This window comes from Fringilla coelebs, assembly GCF_963513975.1.
Source record: "Fringilla coelebs genome assembly, chromosome: 8".
NCBI lineage: Eukaryota > Metazoa > Chordata > Aves > Passeriformes > Fringillidae > Fringilla > Fringilla coelebs.
The window spans coordinates 11,748,117-11,769,360 of NC_140066.1; the positions used below are offsets into that span (position 1 = coordinate 11,748,117).

The following is a 21,244-nucleotide window of genomic DNA, read 5'->3' on the forward strand; positions in this document are numbered from 1 at the left end:
GAACCAGCACTATACCCTTACAAGTAACAAACTTACAGGTAAGAATTTTTTTATAAATCCCTGAGTAAAATCACCCTGAATCACTAGTTACCTGACCTAAACTATAAGTACAGGAAGCCCAAGGAGGTTGTTGCAAAATGTTAGTCCTATGAAATTTCTAGGTTGAAGGTTTTAAGGGTCCAGCTCTTAATGTTATATGGTTCTGTGAACAATACATTAGACTGCTCTTAATCTCTCTAAGAAAGAAAAGCCTAGTATTCTTCAGTCATTTCTAATGCTACTATCTTGGATTATTTCTAGCATCATCCTTCCACTGTTATTTCCTGGCTCCTAAAAACATGAGCTGAGTGGACAGTTCAGTAATTTTGAGAAGTCAATGCTTTTAGACAATGTTAATTTCAAAGCCAAGCAGCTTCCTCAGAAAAAATAATTATCTTTTTTAATATCTCTGTAGAATTAGGGATTGCACATTTTAACTGCAAGCAAATTGTTCTATTCTCTTCTTGAAAAAAAAAATGAGATCAACTGTTCTTTGTTCTTATGAGGAGAATATTTATTCACTTAGCTTCACTAGCTAAAAAAATTCAATACATTCAGTCTATCCTTCAGGAAGATGGACAGACACAGAAGCAATCCTGGGTTATCAGAATATTTGCTATTCAACAACTTAAACCACAAGGTAAACTTAAAATAGAGGAGGGGGAAAAATCAATCTCACTGCAGTTTTCATGAAACACACAAGAGTTTTGTAGTAAGTTTGGGCTTGTTTTTTAATGTAGCTGTTATTGAAACATTTCTAGTAAAAAGATGAAAGGATCTAAGAAAAACAAACAAAAAGCACCCCCACAACACCAACAACTAGAATTCAGGTAGAGTTTGCCTTCTTAATGGAAGGCAACAATGCCAACTAAGAAAATCCTACCTTTCTAATTGAAAAGGAGATTTAAGTCAAAGAAGAGATAACAAAAGCTTAACATGGGCACTTGATTCTGAATTCACCAAAACATTTTTTTGCATAATTTTCCTTCTTACAGAAAGAGTAGATTTAAGTTATATTTATTAAATTAGTGCATAGATGGGCAGATATATTGCCCAACTCTGTCAAGGTGTGTGTGAGTAGAAACAATCCTTGCTGGTATGACACAGGAAAAGAACAGTCATCCTTTTGTACAACTAAACAGTGAATATTTGCATTTAAAATTAACAACAATTGAACTTTTCACATTTACTCCACTGGAAGAATACAGCAAGCAGTTTGTCTGCTTCTCCCCAGGAATCTAATCCTGCACATCAGAGCTGGGAGTGAAGAGCTGTAATACCTACAAACCCCATCTTCTGCCTGACAGTGGAGAGAGATTGTCCTCTTCGCCTGACCCTTTTAGCTCTGCCAAAGTAATTAGGAAGTGACAATTCAGTTCAGAGTTGCAAATTGTTGGGAAATACCAAGCTGCTGAAACAAATCACACTGGCAATTCAACAGGCAGCAGTAATCCTCTCCAGCCTTTGCTCCACTGGAGAATTTGAACATGCTTATATATCCTCTGGCAGTTGAGAATTTACCACAAACTTGTTTCTGTCTATGTGTATCTCACTGTGTTTGACAGCTTTACTATGAGCAGCTCTAAATAATATTTAATATTAGCTATGGTTAAGTTTTAATGTTTTAGTCCAAGGCAGATGAGAGGAGATTAGGTCATCATTTAGTTTTTGCTGCAGAAAGATTTAAAAAATAAACTGAGGGAAAGGTAAAATAGAGCAGTGGGGTTTTTTACTGAGGAAAACTGGGCTTCTGGCTGCCACAGCTCTTGGGGTCTTTCTGGGGAGTCTTACAGGTTGCAGGGCAGCTGAATGACCACCCTCCTCCTGCTCAGGGCAAAACCCACAAGGCATGCTTATTACAACAGCCCTCTGAAGCAAATACTACCTGGGATCCTCTCAGGGCTTCAGGCTGGCAGGGAGCTGCAGCCAGCCAGATGCACCACAGCTGCAACAAACCTCCTGAGCCAGGCAAGAGAGTCACCCACCCAAAACACAGCTGAGAGCCCTTAGGGACTCCCTGCTCTGAGGAAGGACATCTGGAAAGCCCAGGGTCACCAGCTGCAGCTCAGGCTGCTCTCTGACACAGCCTGCTGAGTTCAGAGATCAGCCATCTCTCCAGAGCCACCTGACAGGTGCCAACAGAGCTCTGAGTAAAGACAGAAATATGTCCAACTCCTTCCCAGACTTTTTCTGAGAAAATTCTCTCACTTGCTTCAGAAAAGAAAGTCTAGAGGCATTCTTTTTTTCTCCACTCCAGTGTCTCAAAAGGAACACAGGCCTTGCATCACTTCACTGTGCATGTATTTGCACAGAGACAAATTTATGAACTTCACTCATGCTTTATGCAGAAGCTACAAGATTTCTGCCATGGGTGTGCCCCAGTACATGCTATTCACACATCTCATACAAAGATGTATCAGCCTATTCTGATCACAGAGACCCTGTGTTCCATAAGGTGGAAAGCAGAGCTAAGGACTGTTCCTGGTTGGGAGAGATCTGACATTTACTGCACGTGCTGGAACAGGCTCTGCTCGAGTAATTTGCCATAGATCCACTGACCATCTATTTAAAGTTTGTCTCTGGACCTTAGAGACTCTTCACAGCTTGAATTCCTAACATGTGAGCTGCCCTCATTAGTGGCTCAGATTTTCCCATTTATCCCTGAAAAACACCTGAGCTATGCTAGTTTTTACCAGCCATCCAGACTGAAGACAGTGGCTTCAGAAGCACAATCATTACTGATGTCACTGAGGAATATTTTCCTTTAAAATTAATATCAGTTACAAGTAGGACAGAGAAAACCTGAAGACCCAGTTCCCAACCAAAACTAACAGTTTCCTCATTTACAACATTGTTCAAGAGACACCAGCATAGGGAAAAAAAAGAATTACTGAATTGTGGTGACCCAAAAGAAAGCAAAACGAACTATTGCAATTGCCACTGAAATAACCCAGCTAAGGCACTTGCAGAATGAATTGGGTGCTGAACCCCAGCAAGAAGCTGTTGTCATATTCCTAGATTATAAATATGCTGTCTTTGGGAAAGAGTTCAGTGTTTTCTTGGCACAGCAAAGCACAGAGCTGAACTTAGAGCTTATTTGCACTTGGAGATAACAGTGCTTGACGTTTACTTGGAGACAAGAGGTTTTTCCAGATCAAGACTGAATGCTCACTGCTCTATCATGAGAAGCCCACAGTACTCCAAATGGGAATGGTGACAGTTCACTGTATTCCTAAACTCTACATCTGGCAGCAATTTTCTGAAGAATCAGGTCCACAGCACTTGGGGGCACAGTAAAGCATTCAGGCATGTGTTGAAAGCTTATCCAAGCTCAATAGAAAGTGTATTCTTTCTACTGAGCATAAGGTTAATTAGATATTTCCTGAACAGAAGCACTAATTGTTCTGTTCTCTGAACCTATCTTCTTTGATGAGACACACTCCATCTCCCAGGGAATTTTTAAGAAGCAATCTAGCTCTGCTGTCAACTGTGCTTATTTTATTAAATTTGGCAGGTAGCTGATGTTGTCATAAGGAGAGTACTTTACTATTAATATTCTCCTGCTTTATGTAGACCACATGAAGACTGAACTGAGAGATCTCTTATTTCTAAATGTAGCTGAAGGATACCCACCCCTGGCTGGATGACACTCACATCTTCAATTTGCCTTAGCTCTGCACATTGTTCAGACTCTTAATGACAGCTACTGATAACCATAGAAAATTATGCCTATGAGCTCATAGCCTTTGTGAATTAGCAAAAAGATTAATGTTAGCAATTGGCTCTCTTATTTGTCCTTTGTAATAGGTGCATGAAAGAATAGCTGTCCTTAAACTACAAAAACAGAGTAGTCAATGTTTATATTCTAGCATCATAAATTAAAGGCAATTCTGCTTAGAAACACCAAGGAAAGCAGTACTTTTGGAATAGTGTTGGAAATGGAAATAGGGATCATCACTCACTTTGATATGTAAGATATCATTTATCTAGTGCAGACAGCCCTAACGCCCCATGATTGGTCAAGAGGAACAAAAGCATCTTAAAAACGAGTTTTTGTGACACAATATGGTTGGAAATTAAACATGCCAGCAGAAAGGAGACAGTTTCAATTTCCCAAGGCAAACTGCTTCAAGAGGATGAAGCATTAGCAGAGACTGGACTTTCCATACCTCAGTCTGGAGACCTCTTTAAACATGGTCTGGTCATCATCACAGAAAGATGATTACCAGTGTGTTAAATATTTTAAATCTGTTGAAGCAAGCTTGCTTACATATCAATTACTTCTGTCACACATGAGTAGATTCATTAATTCACCATTTTCCCTGAGCCTTAGTTGTATTCCTTCCTTCTCGTTGGACATGGATGCCAGGAACACAACTTTCTTTCCCTGTCTCATGTACCTCATGCACAAGAGGTACAGTGTGTCACAGATAAGCTGCTTTTCTGAGTAGCAAAGGAGTGGTGTCAAAGTACCAGGAATCAATCCTGCATTTGGATTTCTGCTGGTGGAACCCTATGCTAGACCAAGTCTCTCCCAGCTGACCTCAGATTATAGCCCTAATTGAAGAGCCTATGCTGAAAGTGGAATTAGATTCTGTTGTTGGATTAATACAGGAAATTATGGGGAACACTTGATAAAGGGCATTTAAAGAAACAACCACTGTATCATATCTGGTTTCCAAACTAATTCTTTAAGTCAGGAGTTCCTTTCAGCTGGATCTTGTTTTCAAAACTTTGGTGCATTTATTTAAATTTTTGCAAATTCTATTTTCAAATGCTTGGTTTAAGAGAAACCATTGGGAAAGAAAGGGTTTCTAATTTCTACTTTCTTAGCGGAACAAATAAGTTGGCAACTTTAGGAGGAGAGATAGAGAAATCCCAGCCAAAGTTAAGTATTTGAAATTCAAAGTAGAAACTGAACCATAATCTCATCCCACTTCCAGCAGTGCTCCTACCAGGCACACAGCTGGATGGAGGACACCTGCTCATGTCCTGGGAAACAGTGGAAACACAGATCACTGTGACATTACCTTTCCATCAACATGAACATGAGCAGAACTTAGAGCCATTCCTTTTAATTTTATCAACAAGTGAACAACTAGTTTCCCTGAATAGAAAGCTATGAATACTGGCCACTGAAAGTCTCCAGTTGCTCACTTTGAAAAAGTCTCTTTGAAACAGAACAGGAACAGTGAGCTTGTGGATTCCCCATCAAGTGTCCTGTGAGTCAGCCACATAGACACTGTCAGCCTTTGTTCAAGAGGGCTTTACTTTCCAGAGAGCAGAGGAAAGAGTGTTTAATTGGTTGCTCTGCTCATTATTCATGCATTAATAAAGCAGAAAGGTATACTTTCATTACTCACTGATATCATATTTCAAAGGCCCCATTCTCTCCTGTGAATTCAAATTAATTTTGGAAAGGTAAATCAGCAACCCTATGCAGCCTCCTCTGCAGGGACTGCCCTGGCTTTGTGCTCCACAACCACCTCAAACCCCAGGCCCACAGTCTACAGAGTGACAAGAAATTTGCTATTTGCAATCAAACCACAAACACTTAACACTAAGTTTTCAGCATTCCTCCCATCACAAAGGGTCAATGGGAGAAGTCTATCCCCTCTTTCCATACCTTAAATCACTGCACCAGGAAAGGAAGAAGAGACACAGCGAGCTGCCATCAGGGCAGAGGAGCATGGATGGAAGTTACTGGATCCTCAGAGTCAGATTTTCTACAGGCTTTCTCCAGGGAAACTCACCAATTGTGTGCACATCCCAGTCTCAGAGGACTGTCATGACTTCTCTGCATGAACCCAATATATTTCGCTTTCTCATTTTTAAACAAGTTTTTATCTTTGTCAAGTAATATGAAAAGGGTGGACAGATGTGTTTCCTATTTAGCTTTGAAATTGCTATTTTCAACTAGAAAATGTGAAAAAATATTATTTCCAAGAAACATTAAAATATTGTAACTGAAAAAGTTCATTGTAAAGTCAATAAAAATCAAGCAAATTAACTTCTCCCAGAAAAGCCAACTGGACTTTTCCCATATGTTGAGTAGGGGAAGGATCCACCCCTAATTATTTTGAAGGAAGTAGTGACACAGTTTTGAAGTTCATTATGTGAACAAACTCATCCAAAATACACAGAATACATTCAAGAAAACTAACTTCAAATGAGATCTTTCCCAATTGTACATTTTTTTCCCCGGGATGATTCATCCAGCACAGCTGACTGAACAATTCTGTTAATGTGTGAGCTGAATAACCAGTTTGATTGTTCTGGCACTTCTGAATGAGACCTGTAATTTTTTCTCATCGCTCACCCAGCTGTTCTGCTCAACACCATGTAGCTATCTGTATATTCCAGAATGAAAAATTACAACTCTGGATTTTAAAGCTTATTAATAAGCATGCACTGAAGGTGACAAGAACTTTGAATCTATATGAAAACACTATAAAAAGCCCCCTAAATTTCTCTATGCCAACCTTCAGTTCCTCCTGAATTCTTTCTTCCTCCAGTTTGGCTGCTTTGCGATCCTCCATTTCTATTTTCCATTTTTCTGCCACTATTCTGGCTTTTTCTTGAGCCATAGCATCACGGAATTTCTTTGTTATTTCAGCTTCCTTTTGTCTCCTTCAGAAAAGGATGTGAAAACAAAAATTTAATGCACTAATTTTCTTAAATTGAGGATCAATACTTACTCACTGGTTGCAATAAATAATTAGCATAAGACTTCATGGCAAGATGCAAACAAAGAATTAAAAGGTATTTAACAAGAGACCGACCACAAATGATATTTGAAGAAACCATCCAGAAAGCAGAGACAGTTTACAATTTCTGAAAAATTATTAATTTAAATAGCACTTCCAAGTTAAAAAGTACTTCTTGGATGTCTTAAATCATACCTTATAATTTTGTATTAGTCTAGCAAAGCATGGTTGGGAATTTACTGTCTTTCAAATACCAGTACAAATGTGTCCCAAATTCTTATGCTAGGTTGTTTATTAGTACTGACAATGTAGAAGGAATTCAGAGCACAGGCTGAAGGTTTCAATCCCTGCTTAAATATGCAAGCACTCAAAGCAAGAATAATCCCATATGAAAAAGGATAGCAGAATAACCTGATATTAAAGAGTCACTTTTCAGTGCTGCACTACAAAGGGAAGTGTGTGAGGCAGGTGGCCTCATTTCTAACAATATCAATCATCAAAACACTTTTGAATCTCCCCCAAACCTGGAAGAGGCCCTGCTAGAAAGAGCCACATGGCACTTTGTATAATGAGTTTTGAACTGCTGGAGTAAAAATTAATACAAGCAAATTGCAAATAAAACCAATTTCAAAAAGGATTTTATGTACTAAACCCCCACTGTGGGCTCAGAACTGTGATATAACAAACATATCTAATTTAATCATCTCCAAACCAGACGGCTTCATTTTTCTTTATTTGCAGGCTGGTCAATGGTTTAGCTAAATTCCCAAGAGAGAAAAAAGTTGGCACCGCTTTTTTTGCAAATAGGGCTTTTGGCTTTCAGTATTCCATAAAAGCAAAATGACTTTTTTAACGTGCTGAAAACCTGACGAAACAAGTGAAAGCAAACGCTCACCAAACATACTTACCAGTTTTACCCACCCTTACCTCCCACCTTTCTACAAGGTTATGCCAAGTAGATCCTGAACTCGGATTCTTGAATCCTCACCATAGCTCTTCTGCCTCCTTCTGTGCCTGCAGCCTGGCCCGCTCTGCTATGAGCTCCTCGGAGATCTGCTCGTAGGGTTTGTCCCCCGGGGCTTCTCCCATCACCCAGACCCAGACCTCGCCGTCCTTGCCCCGCAGCCACTGCACGCGTTTGCCGTTACCTGCAACAGCACACCACAACGTAAACACTGCCTCCAATCCTGCAGAAACAGACATGAAAGGCTGGGAAATCTGCCACTTAGAAAACATTAAGCTTGCTATTTACAATTCAGAAGAAAACATCGCTCAGAGGTCCAAAGAAATCTTCAGATTTGACCAAATCGTGTCAAATGCTGGGGAAAAAAAACGAAAAGGTTTTCATGCTGAGGATTACCCAATCTTTGAAGATTCACTGCCCCACAAAAGTAAAAATTATTAATTCAGGCATGCATTTCCCAGAATTCCAGTATTATAATCCCTTTTTAATTGCTATATTTGCTCACTTCGCTCAACAAGGGATGAATGAAGAGCGTGGAAAAAGAGACGGGGCAAAACCAATGGCCAGTGATATTATGTCACTAAAAATGCTTTATGCACAAAGAATGTCCAGTGTTGCACAGGCAGAGAAACTTCATGAGAACACCTTCAAAGGATGCAGGAATTTCCTGCTCCCGCTGTGTGAAGCAGGAGTTTCGGGGAGTCTGCATACTCAGAGCACACCACTCAGTGCTGCAGAGCCTATTCTGCTCACACAGGCAATTGAAAGGGATTAAATTTCTGGTTCAGTTTTCAAGACACAAACTACACAAAAATCTATGGTTACTGTGTTGACAGAATGATTTTAAGAACGCCACAAAAGGCCTGAGAGCTCTTTACAAAACAGATTGCATTTGGGGAGCCATCAAGTACAAGAACCAACTGTATGACTATAAAGGACACTAGATCCCACCTGAACCCATTGTAATAGTTATTTACATTACCTGACTTAGTGTGGTTTAGTCTTTTCCTTCAGCTTTTATAAATACAACTGTATTCAAATATTATAAGCCTTTTAGATGTTCATAATAAGGAATTTGTAGAAACACCTCTTATGCATCAACTTTTATGTTTCATTTCTTGCAAATTTCTTGAAACTGTCCTCCACAAAAGGAGATTCTGCCACAAAGACCATTGCCAAATGAACACTGGATTTATTTCAAAGAATTCAGACTACAAGGACATACAGGGTCAGCACTTTGGCATCATTCCCTGTATATTAGAGTCCCCTAGATTTTATCCTCTCACCCAAACATTGATACGAGAAAATTGTGCATCACAAAAGGAAACTTCTAAATCTTTATCTTCTAAAAGGAATCTTGTCTCATTTGAAAACATGAGGAAATGGACAGAGCACCATTTTCCTAAGGATTTTTTCTCAAGTGTTCCCATAAGAGTTAAAATGAACCTGTCCTATTTGAACAGGAAGGCATTGCTTCCACTTTTCCTCTACTCTCTCTACCAGCATCAGCTCAGCTACTCTCACCTTAAGCTCCCACTTGTTCTGTGTGAGGACATATCCATTTAACCGGATTAGGTTTCCCAGTGCACAATCAATAAAGTGTTTCTGACATCCCAGGCTGAAGGCAGAGAACTGCAGGAGGCAGTGGAGTGGGGCTGTTGACAGCAGCAGTGTCAGCACCAGCCCACACTCACAAGTGTTGACAATCCAGACTGAAGGCAGTGAACGGATCAGATCTCCCCATGAAAGCTGATATTCTATATCAAATTTGAAAATGTAATTTATACGAATCCCCAGCGTTGGCCTAACGGTACTAACTTCAAAGAGGGGTGGAAATTTAAGCTAATAGTGTTTTCCTTCAATAACTCTCAAAAGTATTTGCTCTTTCACAGTCTATCACATTATGTCTCAGGTTATAAATGTGAATGTATTTCATTGTGGTTCTTATTCTGTACATTGTGTTCCTGTCAACACAACGTTTATTTTGAACTTGTATTTTTTGGATACAGCATTAGAATACCATCTGCTGAGACCTGACTGGCCATACCACTACTTGCCTCCAAGGTTTTCTCCTACTGCTGTTCCTGGTAAAGTATCTTGAGAAGTATGGAATGAGTACTCCCAGGGACACTAGTTCCATAAAACCAAAGTAAGTTTTTGTTTTAAAAGCACAGCACATCTTTCTTGTGAGGAATCTGAATATTCTAGTTGCTCTCCTTTATTTAGTACTTTAAAGAAAATATTGCAAAAAATACACCTTGTATTAATTGATCTGTACCATAACTGGTGGATACAAAATACTACTCCAGTTCTGATACAATTTCACTATTTCTGTTCATTTATGAGCTTACCAGAGGGAACCAGGAATGAAAAAAAAATATATATAACTTTTCAGGTAAGCAGACAAATTTTATCTTTGCTTCTCTCAAGGTTTTCTGTGCCAAAGGTTTATTAATGTGTTTCTCAGAGGCACAACTAACCCATTGCAACCCAGCCCAATAAAACAAATAGCTGATTTGTAGATGTGTTTTGAGAAATTATTCTTTCTTCTTTTAAAATAATGGATCTTTTTTATAAAGTTCTAGCCAGAAGATGTATAAACTCCTTTGAAACCATCAGTACTGTTGGTTCAGCACTACACACAGTACAGAACTCTACTGTATATGCATAAAGTACATGTTCAAATACAGTCAAAACTGAAAGATTTGTGTATTAAACAAACTGGCAATTTTACCTTCAGCATTAAACAGATAGATCCCCATGTATATATATAATTTTAAAATAATTCAGCTTGAGCATAAATGCCTTAATTCAGATTTTTCTCTAGAATATAAGAAGGCCTTTTCACATTTACTTCAAGAAATGACTCCCATGCAAACCTTCCCTTAAACCTCCACTCCCATAAAGCTACAGCTGGGCTTTACTGTACAATCTGATCATAACACTCAGTACTTTCTTAGCACAAAATAACATCAAAAATGAGTGTGCAGAAAAGAGAAGAGCACCTCAGGGAGAAAATCTGGCATTGTGAAAGCAGAATTTCTGCCATACAAAAAGCCTCTGCAGCTTGCAGAATCACATTCACAGTGAGAGGATCAGCTATTCTAGGCTAATGATATTTTAAACTGCAGAACCTATGGCAAGATCAAGAAAGTCCAGAAAATTATTTTCCCTAATACTTGTAGGAAACTAGTGTTGTCTGCTTTGCAAGCAGAGAATTACTACTATTTAGGGCTGATTATAACAAAATAATTCCTGCTTTAAAATGCCCTCTGAAGTATTTTTTTTTTCTGCAAAATAAGACATTTTTCTTAATTCACTTTACTTCCAAATGAAAGAGAAAAACACACAAAAAAAGAAAAATTCAACTTAATGTAAAAGGAAGAGACAGGTCCTGACTAAACAAAATTGAAATGTAGATCAGAAGGAGGCAAGAGAGCCTCATGTTTCCTGGTCAGCAGTAGGCTTCTGAGCCCAGTCACAAAGCCTAATGCAGAGTCAAGAAACAAAAATTAAACCTCTTGAGCCCCAGTCTTGTGCCTTGACCACAAAAGTACATTCTCTTCTTGGAGAGAGTGTGACAGGCTGCAAATAATAACCTTAAGGAAGCAGTGGACATCAAAGTTAGTCTGGATTGGAGAGTAGAAATGGAAGTAATTTAGAAACAAGCAATGCTTTATTAGGAAAACTTACTGAATTATTTACTAGGTCTTTGCCATCTCTACTCTTCCACCGTTTTTCACCTAAAACAACTTTGTAGCACCAAAAGAAGACAAAATAAACTTTTGAAGTTCTTTTCACCTGAAGCTCATCCATGAATTAGCATCTCGCATGGAGTTCCTCTAAATCTACACCCATACTGCTTTGAGACCAATAAACTGGCTTCTGGCTCCTTACTCCAGACAAATGCCAGGTGAGAAAATGGAAAATCAGGTCTCTCAAATTTGCAGCACAAAGGGATCACAGCAAAAACTTCCTCAGAGACCTAAAGCCAGAACCGATGGCGACTTACGTTTGTACATAAACGCACACAATCAAAAATAAGACCAAGCCATGTTTTCTATTTGTCTGTTATTTGCACAGCCAATTCTCTAACAGCAATGAAAGTGCAAAACAATGCCCTGGAGGGCGGCTGGAAACTCGAGCTCTCCCCTACAAGAATGACGAGGCTCTGCCGGCGGCACTCCCGATCCCAGCCGCGGAGCGCTGGAGCGCTCCCAGAGCTGAGCCATGGGGCACCACGGGCTGCTGGGCATTGCCACCTCATCTCTGCCACGGCTGAGCGCTGCCAGGGAACAGAGACACTGCCTGGATACAAACCTGGGACACAGAGAAGCACCGGGACGGGGAATCCCAGCTCAGGCACGCTGGGCTCCAACCCTGTCAGCTCAGACCTCCGCCGTGTGTCTGAGGCTTGGAACAAACACAGACACACCAAGGAGAGCAGAGCCCCACGCTGCCTCTGCCAGCTGGAACAGAGGAGCTGAGCCACCCACTGGGTTTGGGAGTTTTATGGGTTCTTGGCCTCCTTTTGTGCATCTCCAAATAAAAGTGCTTTGGAAATAATGGTAATTAGAGCAAATAGAATGCTGCTGGAGTCAGCTTCCTTTCTCCAAGCTTGGTCACCATTGCTTTAACACTTAGAGAATCCCCAGCAGTCCCCATTCGTGACCCATCCCCATCCATCCATGTTTACACGGGAGCTGTTCCAAGGAGCTAGAGCCTGATTTGGTGTCAGGATTCCCAGCTGTGCCTGCTTAGTCCAGCAAAATGACAGAGAGCACCAAGCACCCTCCTGCATTTCTGTGGTAGGGAACACCACAGGGTGTAAATTCAGAAAATTATGTGATCACCGATTTATAATCTCAGAACCATGGGACAGCATTCAAATTCTGCTGAATGTTGTACTAAAGAATCTGCTATTTCCATGAACAGCCTTGTTTCTCTGGGCTTTTCACCATAATTCTCCTGCTTGAAAGCTACAAATCTCTGCAATAGCAATTGACTGTCCTTCCTCACTCACTGGGAAGCTTTGCAGTCATACAAGTATCTTTTGACTCTCTACAGAAAACATCTCTATTCTTTTCTCTCTCTGGGCTAGGAAAAAACTCCTGAAATTTATTAGGCATTTGAAATGGGCTGCATGTGCATTAAAAGCTGATCAGCCTGATCCACTTTTGCCATGGAGAGCTAAACCGTAGCTTGTGGAGTTTGCTGTGTTTGTAGAGTTGTGGTTTTTTGTTCTTCTGCAATTCAAATATCTGGTATACTCTGGTCTGAGCACAATGTCCTTTACTTGTGATTTCTTGGCTTTCCAAGCAAATTATTTTTATGGCTTCTTTAAAGTAGAGGCTTGAGTCTTGCTAGTCTGCGGGGTAGAGGAGGTTCCATTCAGAGTTTCATTTAGCTAGAGGACATGTGTTAGAAGCTCATTGATTAGGATGAAAATGAGGATGTGAGCTTTAGGCTGTTCTCAATTCCTTGAGCTTGGCCAACATAAGTATTAAATTATCTTTTTTTTTTTTAAGCACACAAACAGAATTTAATGTCTTTCTAAGGAGAAGACCTAGGAAATTACTGTGAATGTTTTTGAGAGACTATTCAAAGGACAGAATGCACTTCTCAAAACAATAACTGCTGTAAATCCATTAAAATATACAGAGAAGAACTAGATGGTAACAAGGAAAGTAATGAAAATAACAACATCCCATAATAAACTAAAGATCTACAATTAATTTGTGCTCTGCCTCTGCTAATTCTATGCTTGGGAGCATAGAATCCTTCTCTTCCCAAAACATGTTCAAAAAACCCCTTCATTTCAATTCTTAGAAGAATGGGGGAAAATTCTGCCCCTGACATTTCAATTTACACACCTTTGAATTTCAATACTGTGTTATGTGCCTTTCCATTGAGGGGAGGATTTGCAAAGGCAGAGAGAAATTCAGCTGATTACATTAATATATCAATAAGGATTGCAGGATTTCAGCATTGCTGAAAAATCAGCCCTTTATGGCTCTCCAGCTGCTTCCTGATCATATAACAAACTCAATCTTCTGTTTATGGAATTACAGCCTGTTACCATGGAAATAATTATGCTGCAATAAACCCCTGCAACATCAAATAAAGGAAGAGTGACTGAAGAGAGCAAATATTAAGGGAGGAAACAGTTACACAGGACTCCGGTAATTAACAAATGTTGCAGAGATAACTGTACACAACACTCAGAGGTAAGTGGGTTTGCATTAGGACATGGTATGTATACATGCAATACATACACAGGGGTTTGCATGTTAGAAACCAAGAAGAAGAAGAAAAAAGAAACAGAGAAATAAAACACCATTTAAGCTGCATCTGCCCAGTATGTTTCAAACAATTTTGTGTCTCCCTGGCCAAGGCACACTGTTACATGTAACAATTTTGTAATTGTCCCTGTTTCAACTCGGAGATAACATTCAAAACTCTTTCTTAAAGACATTTTTCTAACTCCTTGTATAATCTAGAGGCAGCCTCTTGTCTGTCCATTTTAATGGCTGACCCTCTCACTGTAAACAGCATAAAAATATAGGTAAGCATGAGAGGAAAATGAAATGTTTTAAAATCATTCCCATCAGTATCGCTCATTTGAGATTGTTTTTCTTCACTAAAACATTTCAAGAACATAGCACAATATTTTCTGATTTTTCATCCCAACAAAATCTTGTAAAGTGTACAAGCTATATAGAAGGCTCAGTTTCTCTCACAGACCTACCACAAAGCTTCCAGGTTTTCCCTTTGAGAATAACATAAAACCAAGTCTGCATGGCTGCTTCAGGGTCTGCTGGAAACTCAAAGCAGGAGGATAAGGGTTCTGTGTCACAGAATGAACAGGGAGCTATGGATCATTTTCTGTACCAGGCTCTCCTGATTAATGCAGCACGCCAGGTTTGCACTGGCTCCCTTTGTCAGGCACCCAGGACCACAGAAGCAGGGAGTATTATACCCTGCAGTGAGCCTTTTTAGCACCACAGCAAACAAGTGGGCTCAAAGGTTATTGAACTGCCATCAGTGTCTGGCTACACCCACTGCTGACCTGAACACATTGAGTTTTCCTGTACCTTCCAAATCCCGCTCTCAAAACCTGGTTCCTTTGTCCTTGAATGTTTTAGTCATTTATGTTAAAAAATGGCAAAATCAGCAAGAAAATATTGAATTAGCCTGGGCAAATCCCATTCTCCCCTTGGCCACAGTTCTGCCCTCTTTCCATATCAAGTATTCATGAGTTTGCAGACAGCCACAACCTCGTGTCATTACTGAGGCACAGTATGTGGGAGAAAGTCCAACTCTGCTGTGTCCAGACAGGCAGAGGAACAGGATGCTGCAGAGAAACACAGCCATGCCCTCTGTGCCAGAGGCCCACTAACCCAGCAGCCTCTCTCCCAGAGCGCCTGATGCCAGATGTCTCAGGGAACAGGAACACTGAGGATTGCATGTCTGCAGGAGAAGGCAGCAATATTCTGCCGTCACTTTTCTGCAAAACAGAGAAATCAGCTGCAGGACAAGATAGAAAACCAAAAAGCACAGACTTATTGCTGATCATAGGAGGTGAGAGAAGTCCCTCTGGATTTGTTCCATCTGGTGCATACCTAGGTCATCCAGCAGCTGGAGGTTTCTTGATAGCCCCAGGTTCAGAGAACTGAGTTCAGAAGCTGCTGTCTAACCAAACCTCAGCACTCAGCCACACCAGGCACAGGCCCTGAGCAGCTCAGCTCTGGTCCAAGGTACAGAGCATAACAAAGCTGCAGCATATCTCAAGCTGTTCTACATTGTGAGTGTTACATTAAAACTTATCCAATGACTTCAAATTAGGTGCCTCAGTGCCCTAATAAAAATTGTCTTAATGTTCTTGTTTCTGTTCTCTTGTTACTTTTCCATCTATATCTGAATTGGAAACAAAAGACAGGACTGTACAGAATTCAAGATCACATAATGCCAGAAACTTCAGAAATACTGAGGTCTGATGTCCCTGGTTAGATCCATATCCAGTGATACAGAGAAAGAGACACTGAACGCTGACAGGAGCTTGTCTCCACAGGAGATAAAATCTTAGCTAAGTATTACCAGGGTCTGTAGAGGCCTGAGCATAAATAAGGAATACATTTCCAAGTTCAAAGTCAGAAAAAATGTCACTGCATGTCCACCCACTGAAACACATGCTCACTCACTGGCCTTCCTCTGACACTGATGTATTCTCCAGCCATCCACCTGGTATATTTGAGCTACTTGCTTCCAAACAGCATCATCTATTCTCTAATGACCTTTCTAACACAAATGTAATTTAGATAGATAAATTCTTTTCTAGCTATGCTGTGATAAGCCTACCCTATTTTCTCCCAGCTTCTCTTGTTAAGGACAGGTAAATAAGAGCATTTACAAATAGCTCCCATCTAAGCACCATGAGCTGCAGTTCACAATGAATAAATGGCAGAAATAACAGCAGCAGACCAGCATTGTCTCCTCTCCCACATGACTGTCCTTCAGCTACCTAATGCTCAATACTTTTTGAGATCTCATTTTGGGAATGCTGGCAGTTCTGGATACTGCATCAGTGTCAAAACCAAAATTGGCAGGGCCCTCTGCTTCCTCCCAGCTCAGCTGTAGTGGCTAAAGAGCTCCTGCCTAAACACATAAACATGTTTCTGTGCAAATTGCAAAGCTGTCTGTCAGCCAAATATCAGAAAAGCCCAAAGGATCTTGAAATTTTGAGGAGACTTCTCTCAGTGATTTTAGCACAGTAGGAACAAGCAAACTGGTTTTTTACAATGAAGATATGTTCCTGAAACATCTGCCCAGGACCAATTTGTAAATGAGTTGAAGGTGGACCTCCAAGAATTCAGCTCACCTGTGATGCTATTCCAGCACCAGCCAGCAGTCATTATTCAATTAAAGCTACAAAAGATTTCCCTCACCTTGAAAAAGCTCACTATTTGCTGTCATTTTGGGAGGATCCATATGACGCCCAAATTCTACTAATAATTTTAGGCAAGGTATAAATAGCAAAAAAAATGGGGAAAATTTATTCAATATAGGAGTAAATATAAAAGAAATACTCCTTCTGAAGTGATGTTTATACATTGCTTCCCTTTAGACATCAATCTATGGTTTTTAGTTGGCAAAGAAATTAAAACCATTGAATAATCTGAACATATTTCATTCACCCTCAAAGTGAAATAATTCCTTCAACATTGACTCATTCTGATACTAATTTCAATTTTAACCTTTCCCCAAGACACATGGAACCAAACAGTCAAAATACAGAAGCAGGCACCATTTAGCATCACGTTTTGCAGGTGATTAATATTATTTTTTTTAGAAATTAAGAATAAGACTACACAGATGGATGCACTATGGGGCTTGCTAAACACTCTCAACCACTTACATATTTTTCATGGCTTGGACTTGTTTGTTTTTTAAAAGGCAAATTTCATAGTACCGAATAGGACATTTATGGACAACCTGCACTCAGTGGCACTGCTTTAAAAAACAATGCAGATTTGGGGCCTTAGGTAGTTAGTTTCCAAACAATTAAAAAATGATCATGTTAATGAGCATTCCCTAAGTCTGTTGATGATTTTAATTCTAGCACAAGGCCTTTCTGACTAGCATATGCCAATCTTTTTGCCCCCAGCTCTGCACTTGTGGTTTCCATAGGACAGCACACTTAAAACACAAGAACACTTCATCCTTAAGTCATTGTAGGAAATCAAAATTGAGCTCACACTCACTGCTTTGTTTTGAAAAAGCCAAGCCTTTTTTTGTGCTGCTGGGTGCACACATGCCCCTGTAGCTAAGCTCCTGAATCCATGGGGAATTGCAGCAGCTGAGGTATAGAATGCTAGATCAAGCAGAAGGCACTTTTCAGAGCATTTTAATTAGAGAGGGGTCCATTAACAGCTTTTGTTCAATCTCATCATATCCCATCCCAAAGAGATGGAAAGAAAAGTTTTCATATGTGGCTATTCAAAATTTGAGGAAAGCAAAGGGATTTGAAAGGCAGTACTATAAAGATAATTCCAGTTAAATTAGTATAAAATTATTTTATACAAATGCTATGCTGTATTCACAAACAACATCCACATTTTCAGAAATTCAGCGCAACATTAGCAATATTGAAGTCTCACATCTATTCTACTCTTTCAGGCTACAAAAATATCTATAAACTCAGAGTAACTCCTGGCCTAAAACAAGTTGCATGAACATAAAATGTGTCATGCAGCATAGCCAAAACCAAACCCACAGATGAAAAACCTCAGATCCCTCAGTTTCAAGGGAATAAAGAACATGCAATTGGGATGGCTTTGCATCTCTTGGTAGCCACTAATTTAAAACAGGAGGAAAACCACTCTGCATTCTACACTGTGTAGCAGGGGAAAAAGGTCCGGAAATTCACTTATATGTTAAAGGCAATTTAAAATTAAGAAGCTTCAAGGTCCAAAAAATTATGATGTCAATTGTCTTCTAGGAAAAAATATTTTAAGAAAAAAAAATATTATTGGCATCTACTCTAACCCCTTGAGTCTATATGCAAGACTACTGCACAGTAGTTACAATTTTATATCCATAATTTGCAGTTGGCTTTTTTTTTTCTGTTTTAAACAAGAAACTTTCTTCACTGAGAGACCATTTAACATCACATTGTGGAACTGTGCAGTAGAAATCAATTACAAGTATCTGTACAGTTAATGATCAGCACACCTGAAAGAAGTTACATTTTCCAACTCTGGTGCACATCAGTTCATGAAAGTAAAAAAATGTTTCCAGGAGAACCAGATGCCTGACATGCAAATCTGATTCCAATGGTTCTTCACTACAGTTCTGAAGAAAGTAGAAATTTCCTAAGAGTGGGCAAAAGTCAAACCTAAGCAATACCTTTAATTGGCAATTTAAGAAGGTAAAATGGAAATGGGGTTTTTTTTAAATTTAACTCAATGTGTATTTGTGACTGCCTTTGTCAGAGCAAATACAATCTATAGGGTACTCTGCTGCTCTTCTTTCTCCTATTACTTAACTAATCAGAAAATTTCTTACCCAGAAAATGGTTTCCTGTAGTAAGAAGCTGAACAGGTTTAATGTATAATTTATATATGGAAATGTAGGTGTCAACACTGTGACAATTCATCAGATAAATATTTTTGCAGTTAGAGTTTTCTGTATCTGTCTCCCTCAAAGAATGGGCATGATACAGATTATCTCAATGATATGATGTTGTTTTGGTATGTGGAGATGAACTGCATTTTTAATTTTTTTCTCAGCTGCAAATCAATCAAAATGAACAAGGCTTTTGTGCTGTATAAGAGAAGCTGTTCTGATGCCATCCCTCTCAAGAGGGCCATTCACAGTGAGAACACTATCATGAAAAAAACTAAAAATTTAACAGAATTATGTTTTCCAACATCCACCTTGCCATCTCTGAGGGGTCATTTTCAACTCCTGCTATGGCTGACTAGGGTGTTCTGGTCATTTTCCCCTTGTTTTAAGGCTACTGTTATAATTTAGTCCAGTCATTCCATGCAGGTCTGTGCTTCAAGTGAGTCTTGGAAAATAGTTTTGCTTTGAAGCCCTTTTCTAAAATTAATCTTTGAATTGATAACTATCTAAGGGGCACTTTGTAAGGTTCAGAAGCTCTAGATATTTCAAGTCTGAAAACTGAATCCAACAATGTCTCTGTACTGGGGTGTTTCTGCCATGGGTGTGTTCAAATAAGCAACATTTGAAATGCTGATTGCAGTCCCATAACCATTACAGAGCTTTCTCAAAATCAGCTACCAAAAGTTAATAGAAACTTTGAACATTCAAGCTTTAATAGATTTAAAGATGTGATAAGATCTTTGGCAGGGAAATGAGTGGTTTACGTATCTCAGTGACATCTCCTTGTTGAGTGAGGAATCACTGTAGTTACATTTCCAAGATGAAAACGTTTTCTGTTTTACACCAGCCTCACAGCTTCATCCTATGAATGGGGGAAAGAGTTGGAAAGGCACTAACTCAGAAAAAAGAGCAAGGAATTAAGTATTTCTGTTTACTTGGAACCACTTGGACCCAAGGCTAGTCAGTTGGAAAAGACATTTGGAGAAGTTACTTTCTGATGTTTCTTCCATCATTGTCCTATTCTCTTTTCAAGTCAACACATACATTCAGCATTCCAAGCAGCCTCTGGGAGGAGCTCCATATTTTAACTGCATATTGTGTGCAAACCCATTTCTGGTTTCTTCTCTTTGGTTTTGGTTGTTGACTTGCCACACTATTATCCTATTCCCTAAACAATCTCTTGGAGACTATTTATTAATACAGTTGAAAATTTTGTCTCATCTAGTATGGCTCTTTTGGTATTATATTTATTCACAAAGACCCCTTCATAACAAGATCAAATTCATAAAATTATTTCCTACTACAGCCAGATGGAAATATTTAATGCCAAGTCAAGAAACTGCAACAGCACAGGCTTTTGCCTGACCTAGAGTGAGGGGTGAGGATGTCAGGTGATAGAAAAATAAGAAAGGCCTTAGGAGTAGAGGAGAAACTTGGTCATGACACATCAGTTACCACGGACAGAACATCAGCAGTGACTCCTGACTGAAACAGGCACCTCAAAACAATTCCCCTTACTCCATCACTAAGGCACTCCCCAAACAAAGGACCAGCCTGGAGATACAAGGAGCAGGAACACACTGCTCTTGCAGTCCCAGACTGTCATTTTGCCCATGGGGACAGCTGGCTCTCAGCCTTGCCATCTCTTCCAGACGCCTGCTGCACCGCAGCCAGTTGCAAGCCCACCATCCCCAGCTCTGAAGCATAGAAGGAGGTCAGAAATCTTACTCTGGTTGCGCCTTGCTGTCTTTCTCAGCACAGCCTCCTCCATTCGGGCTTTTTCTTCTCTTTCCCTCCAGCGCCTCAGCTGCTCTTCTCTCATCTTGTAGAATAAGATCTGCTTCTGCTCTTCGTTCAGCTCTGCCAGGAGCTCAGGGTCAATATACATATCACGCAAAATTTGCTGCAGCATGATGACTCCAAAAAAATAAAAATAAAAAAGATAAGGAAAAACAAAAGAGAGAGAAACCTGCTTCCAGTTATACCCACTACAGCGACAAAAGCCCTCTGATGGCACCCCAGAAAGAAAACTGCAGCAAAGGAGCTCTCCCACACCTGCCTGCCCAGGAGAGGTTTGATTCCTGCTCTGGCCCTTTTTGTGCAGGCATATTCTGCTCCTTGTCTTGACAGGGACAGAGTTCTTTTCTTATCTCATCCTCCAAATGCAGGGACAGGTGTCAAGTGAATGTAAGAAAAATGAACAGAAAAGGCTAGGGAAAAAACATAAAATGAAAAGGCTGGGAGAAAAAAGTAAAAGTCACTTGAGTGCTCCTGACTGCAAGCCAGTAAAAATAAGGGATTCTTGATTGAACCCAGCAGCTTTGCTCCCTTGAGAGAAGGAAATTCAACATAGAAAGTCCCAGAGTTTCAGGTCAAGCAGTTCCCTTCAGCAGCAATACACTCCCAAGGA

General features: G+C 39.8%; 1 protein-coding gene across 1 annotated transcript in view; it reads right to left on the reverse strand.

Annotated features, from left to right (window-relative positions):
- The window catches only part of SH2D4B (SH2 domain containing 4B), a 58,088-nt gene extending 37,058 nt beyond the window's left edge, over window positions 1-21,030 (reverse strand). The window contains exons 1-3 of the mRNA XM_084210205.1: window positions 20,563-21,030; window positions 7,735-7,894; window positions 6,522-6,669 (exon numbers count right to left, since the gene is read on the reverse strand). Of these exons, the coding sequence (XP_084066331.1) occupies window positions 6,522-6,669; window positions 7,735-7,894; window positions 20,563-20,746 (492 nt within the window). The 5' untranslated portion in view covers window positions 20,747-21,030. The remainder of the gene's footprint in view (window positions 1-6,521; window positions 6,670-7,734; window positions 7,895-20,562) is intronic.
- Between the last annotated feature and the right edge of the window lie 214 nt (window positions 21,031-21,244).